The following is a 6,323-nucleotide window of genomic DNA, read 5'->3' on the forward strand; positions in this document are numbered from 1 at the left end:
AGCGTAGATAAAAAGGGTTATTATTTTGGTGATGGACTAGTTGGCTATGCCCCAAAAGTGCCTGGGAAGCCGGGACAGTCGAATTTCGACGACGATGCTGGTGCATTATGAGCTTTTGTAGAGACTTGACAACCCCATGTCAAGGCACACACTCGACAATGAAAAGCGTCAGCTGCTTTCTAACTAACTTCAAGTATTGTGCTGTTGTCCACGACGCAAAACTTAGCGTTCAGGTGGTATGCTGATGCGGATTTCCGTTGCGTTTACGCTGGTGTGCTTACACATTTAAAATCTGACACGGAGATGGAGGCGTTGTCAGCCACAATCAAGATACGGAGTACGGAGTAGTGACGGGAAATTCCCACCGTCCCGCATACACGTACTCCGTACAGACGGCCGCGCTTACAGTTTGCAGGCACGGGTACTTAGGTAATCAAGTCAATCTTGTGCTATGAACGACATCTCCAATTGAGGTTTGTGCTTGGTGACGTATGCGCAGGGACCACACATAACTTCACCACTTCACCTGCTGCCAGAGCCAGAACGAAAGGGTCATCAAAGATGTCAAGGAACGACTGTGCACGAGGTGCCATTCCGTTCCGTTTTGGTGCGTCTTGCAGCTGTGGCTTTCAGCCATATTCTGGCCATGTCAACACTCCCAGAACCGTTCTCAATGTTGTGCTGCCTGACAAGGACATGGACTTGTCTGGTCAAGGTTTGGATCGAGTCTGTGCAGTCAAGAACTGTGGGGCCGTCTACTTCTGCTGCCGCGTCTGATTGGAAGTGACCAATATCTGTTGCCTCAAGCGGTCTGGTCTCGCCTGGCTTGGTCGGGTACCTAGGTACTAGGTACTCAGGGGCTTTCTGGTGCCTGAATTGAAGCCACCAGTTGACCAGTCAAGTCTGGTTCTCCTTCGTGCCCCTTGTTGCTGCTTGTTGGTCTTGACTTGCACATGGTTCAATGTCTGGTTGGTTGGGTCAAGTTGGCCGCCCAAGGGGGAGACGAAATGTCACACACCACCAGAAAAAGTCATCGTCAGTTTGTTCTTCTCTAAACTCGCGCAACCTTTCGCTCATTAGCCGCATGGCAGATATTGCATCCTTGCGATCGCAAAATCGCACTCGCTCATTCTTTTCCACTTGGTGGCGCTAAATACTCACGTTCTCTTGAATCGATTAATCGACCAATCGACCGACAGTCGCTTCGTCATCGCTGTCCAAGGCAGGCGTACCAGTGTCCGAATTTCCGTCGTAACCAATTGTCCTTGTCCCGTCTGGTCAAGTGCTTGTGTGCCCTCGCTGGTACAAATCCTATCAGACCAGACCCCAAAAGCATCAAAATCGCATGCGCATTCCTTCCGTAGCCGCGACGGGCTTGTCCCTGTCGCTGCCGTTGTCTCATTTGACACCAGACTCCAACATCGCAAGAAGCAAACGCGACGACACCACCACTATCTGGGCCACGCCTCATGATAGCTACTCCTCGTCTATTGGAGTTCCCGGTTGCAAAATTAACACAAATCGCGTGGCCTACTGGCCGCAATCCGTCGACTGTAATAACATTTGTGTCTCGCTTGAGTACCAAGATCGCCAAGTTTACCTTCTCCGAATCGATCAATCCGCCGGCGCGCATGATGTTAGCTACGATGCATGGAACTACCTTTACACTGGCAAATCAGCGTCCGACAAGCCAACTTCTGGCGGTGCAGTGGCAATGCAGTACCACAACGTCGATGCCTCGAAATGCAGATCACTCTTACACACCAAAGACGGCAAGTTGCCGCTTAGCGCTGCCAACAGCATGAATTTCCTCACCAGCTGTCTGGCTCAACCTCAAAGTTGGGTGGCGCGGAACTACATGACGCTCAATATTGTCGATTCAATATGTACACTGGGTGTTGACGAGCAGTGTAAATTGAATTGGCCCGACGCAAATCAGCCATCTTGTCCACACATTCTGGGCGGACTGGTGTCTCTTAAGAACGCACCCGTCTACAATATCCAATACCCTTCCGGCAAGAAGGTGTTGGCATCATCTGGCGCATCTGCTATTGGCACTGGAAGTGGCAACGGCAATGAGGAGAATACTGCCGGCCATATTCGACAGCAATGGTGTTTTATCAGCCTAGTTGTTTTGACCTGTTTAATGCTCTAATGACTTGTCTGTTGGTTGCTCTTTCTTCCCTGTATATAAAAAACCACTTTTAACGAGATACCACACAAAAATACATTTAGTTATATGGCTCCTCTGTAAAAACAGTCTGTTATATCGTCCTTGTAAAGGTCTGGGCTTAAAGCCCAGTCTTCAGTGTGTGCGCAACTGAGGGAGCCTGTATGGTGCTAGATTGAGCAGTCACAAGGGACTAGTTCAATTCGTACTCTTTTGCTGTAATGGCCAAAGGGCCCGAAGCAACCGGTATGTCTCCGGCTAGCACCCGCGATGGCCCAATCGGGCTAGACCATAACAGTCCTACAGTATTGGATATTAGATTCTTGGCTACTTTACGCAGCTATTACTAACACGTTTGCAATAACTCGCAGAAGGAGTACTTTGTAGTTACCGCAACTAACACGCTAACACAAGCTTGTGCCCAACTTTAACAACTATATAGCGCACGACGCGCAGGAATTAAACTGCAATAGATAAGACTAGCTATTATAGCAGTAATGTTATAAATTCGAGCGTAGTGGTGCTTAGATCTTAAGGGAGAACGGCAGCAAGTACGCTAAGAAAAAGGGGCCTCTAAGAACCTGCTACGGGTTTTTACCAGAGCTTAGCCAAACCCTATAAGGGCTCTCTATAGGGCTACATTAATCTCTCTCTCTTTCTCTTTTCTCTCTCTATAAGAAAAGTTACTACTATTAATGCTAGCTCGTAGACACTACTAGTCTAGCGTCTTACGGGTAACTATCTTATTTTTATTACTATTATTTATTTATACTAGAAAGCTATTTATAGCTATTTAGGTTATTACTTTGCTAGCTTAACTACTAGCAATAATCTATAGCTTATTATGTAATAATATTAGGTAAAATATTAATTAGAATAAGGTTTAAATAGCTTTAAAGTTAATTGCCTTAATATAAGGTTTAAATAGCTCTAAAGTTAAGTGCCTTAGTAGTAGACTTTGCTTGTGATAGAGATATTCTCTTTTTATAGAGGCTCTTTCTCTTATACTATCCTAAAGGTCTAGCTCTAAAGCTAAGGCCTATTACGGTTGCCCTCTATTCTAAGACACCGCCACGTCTAGACCCTCTAAAGCTAGACCTAGATCCTGCTGCAAGGCTAATTCCACCTAGCAAAAGTCCTAAGTAGAGCCTTAGCAAGGGCAATCTTAGCTATAAACTCTTACTAGCAGGCTAGAGCTACGCAGTTAGCCATGCAACAAGATAATTAATTAGAGCAACAAATAATACTTAGAATAGTAAGAGAGTAAGGGAACTAAAAGAGATTATATAACTTATATTTAGTATTTAGAGCAAATAGAAGAGATAAGAATACTGCTATAGCTTAGCTAGATATAGCAAGCGTGGTTTTAACCCTAATTAGTAATTTGTCGGGGGAAAAGACACACACCCAGTAGCAAGGCTAGATGCATGGGTTTCGTTGTCTAGGGCCTTTGTAAGCTGGGAGGAATCCAAGAAAGTCAGGGAATTCAGGGAAGTTAGGAAGGGAGGGAGGCTTCCAAAGGAATAGTAGGGAGGGAGGCAGAAAGGAATAGCTCTATCAAGTAAAGTCAAGTCATATTATGAACAAACAGCTATATAGCTAGAAGGTTATAGCTAGAAGGTTTAAGATCTAAAAACTAGCTAAAGCTTATAATTGGGTTTTTTATTCGCAAAATAAGTGGGTCCCCATGTGATTAAATGTATGGCCTAGGCTAGTGTGGCTTAGCGTGGCTTAGCGTGGCTTAGCGTGGCTTAGCGTGGCTTAAAAGTCCTCTATAGCTGTGTGCACTAAACTGCCCACATAGTAATAGTTCTCTCTAGTAAAAGCTCTATTTTGAGTTGTTTCTAAGTTAGTAATATCCTCTCTTAATTGTCTTACTTGTGTCTTTAATATAACCTTTATTATACACACATAGTAATATTAATAGCTTTATATTAGAATAAAATAATTATATAGTACCTTAGCTCTACTAAGTAGTAACTAAGAAAAATAGGGGTTATCTATTATCTAGTAGTATAGCTGCTATACACGCACAATAGACTAGGTCTCGCGTGCAAATCTAGATATTATCTATAGTTAAGAATAATTGCGTTAAGTCTTACAATAATACTACTTTCTTATTGTGCATACTAATATTATTATTGTATTTTATAGTATTTCCCGCAATTATAGATAATTGTCTTAGCGCTATGCCTATAAATAATAGAGCTATATATCTTAAATAATTACGCGCAGAATAAGAAAAAGTAATAATATCTATGCTAAGAGAGATATAAATCTAAATAAGACTGTAGGCCTTAGAATCTAGCATATAAATGAGTTATAAAGCCCCTTTTACTTTAGCACTATACTTTTTGTACTCTTATTCTTAACCTAGTTTTAGCTCTAGCAACTTAAGCTACTATCTCTTATCTTTACTCTTTTCTAACTCCTATCTCTTAGCCTCTAGAATGCAACTCTATCTTATTTATGCTGTTACTATGGCAGTTCTCATGGTTTCGCCAGCAATAGCAACTACAAGTCAGTCGCGAAAGCCTCTGCCAAATAGGCGGCCGACGCGGCCTCCTTCACCGCCCCAACTAACTGCGGCACTTTCCCCATATCTTCTCGCGAGACCGCCGTGGGCGGCACCAATAAAGAAGAAGGCGCGTCCAGAAACAAAATTTGCGCTAAAGCCGCGTGCCCCTCCGCCCGTGCAACCTCCTCGTTCGCCTGGCCGTCTGCCTCCGCCGCCTCCTCTCCGTCATATCTGGCCGTCTCTAGTTGTACGCCCGCCTATGGCGACTCTCCAGCCTCACCCTCCCCGTATAACTGGAAATAATGGAAAGGTATAACTCCACAATATTTAAATATATATAACGCGGTCTAGTTATTCTGCTCTAGTTACCAGTTAACCCTTTTATATTTTCTGCACTTACTAATTATCTAAAATAATAATAGTGCATCCCATCAGCGCATAGCCCTGGGACTTGCCACACGTTAGTAAATGGCAAGGATAAGAATTTACCATGTGCTAATGTATCGCCAGTACGTTAGGTCTTAAGTGGTTCTAAATACTAACACTTAAAGATCTATCTAAGCTAATTTGCTTTTATACTAGTGTTCCCAAAAAGAAGGCGCAAACCGCATTTGCATTATGCTAGATACATACGCTCTATGTAAACCTCTAAGGTAATTTCTAAGACTATACTAGAACTTTTAAGAAATTATTAGAAGCTAATTCTAATTGCTATAATCTAATAAAGGGCGCCAAAAACCCCTAGCCTAGCAACTAAATAGCGGCCTAAATGCTGCAATTATTTCGGAATATCTAATTATCTTTAATAATTATAGCCTATAAAGCCTAATTATTAATAATAATTGGAATTCTGTTTCTAACTAGCCTAGATATATATTCCCTTTCTAGTATCTAATTTTAGATAGCTAGTTAGTCTTTAATATTATTAAAGTAACCTAATTGCCTAGCCTAACCTGCTTTATAAGCCTATATTATAAACTAATCTATTATATATTAATAGAGTATTATTTGTAGTATAGTTAGTATAGTTTTTAGAGGTTACTTATAGTTTTAGTATAGTTTTTTAGAGGCTACTATAAGGGGCTAGCCTAGTAGCTTTTACAAGCTAGTATTACTAATAGTTTATTAGCCTAAAAATAAATACACCTAAGAGCTTAGAGTACTCTAAGAAATGTTATACTTATATATAGCTTATTAGTAATTTAGTCTAAATTAAATTACTTCTCTTTAGTTTAAGTAATTAGAATTCGTTTAATTCTCTAAATTAAATAGTATTTAATTCTTAAATTGGAGTGGTTAGTAGGGTTAGAGTTAGCAGGGATACAGGTAAGTAGTTAGAGCAAAAGAGTAGAGTAGAGTAGAGAGATTTATATAGGCTAAGATAGCAGAAAACTAAATTAGGTAGGCTAGCAGAAAAGTTAGTCTTTTATTTAGAGAGAGGCTAATTAAAATTTAATAATTGCTGGATAAACTTTCTACAGGCAGTTTACTAGGCTTTTTTAAAGGTAGCTAGAATAGGTAGTTGCTTATTTATTATAATTAAAGGATATTAGATAGAATATTTCTTGGATAACTAAGAGTGTTAACGCTACACAGGCTTTACTAGCTGCTGACAATTTGCTTGCAACACATACC

The 6,323-nt window shown here is 41.2% G+C and overlaps 1 protein-coding gene across 1 annotated transcript; it reads left to right on the forward strand.

Moving 5' to 3' along the window:
- Window positions 1-1,345: 1,345 nt before the first annotated feature.
- VFPPC_10158 (cerato-platanin) lies at window positions 1,346-2,155 on the forward strand (the record flags this gene model as incomplete). The annotated part of the gene is made up of 1 exon (XM_018288576.1): window positions 1,346-2,155. One exon carries the CDS (start codon window positions 1,346-1,348, stop codon window positions 2,153-2,155), a length of 810 nt encoding a protein of 269 aa, XP_018137180.1.
- Between the last annotated feature and the right edge of the window lie 4,168 nt (window positions 2,156-6,323).

This window comes from Pochonia chlamydosporia (assembly GCF_001653235.2).
Source record: "Pochonia chlamydosporia 170 chromosome Unknown PCv3seq00010, whole genome shotgun sequence".
Taxonomy (NCBI): Eukaryota; Fungi; Ascomycota; class Sordariomycetes; order Hypocreales; family Clavicipitaceae; genus Pochonia; species Pochonia chlamydosporia.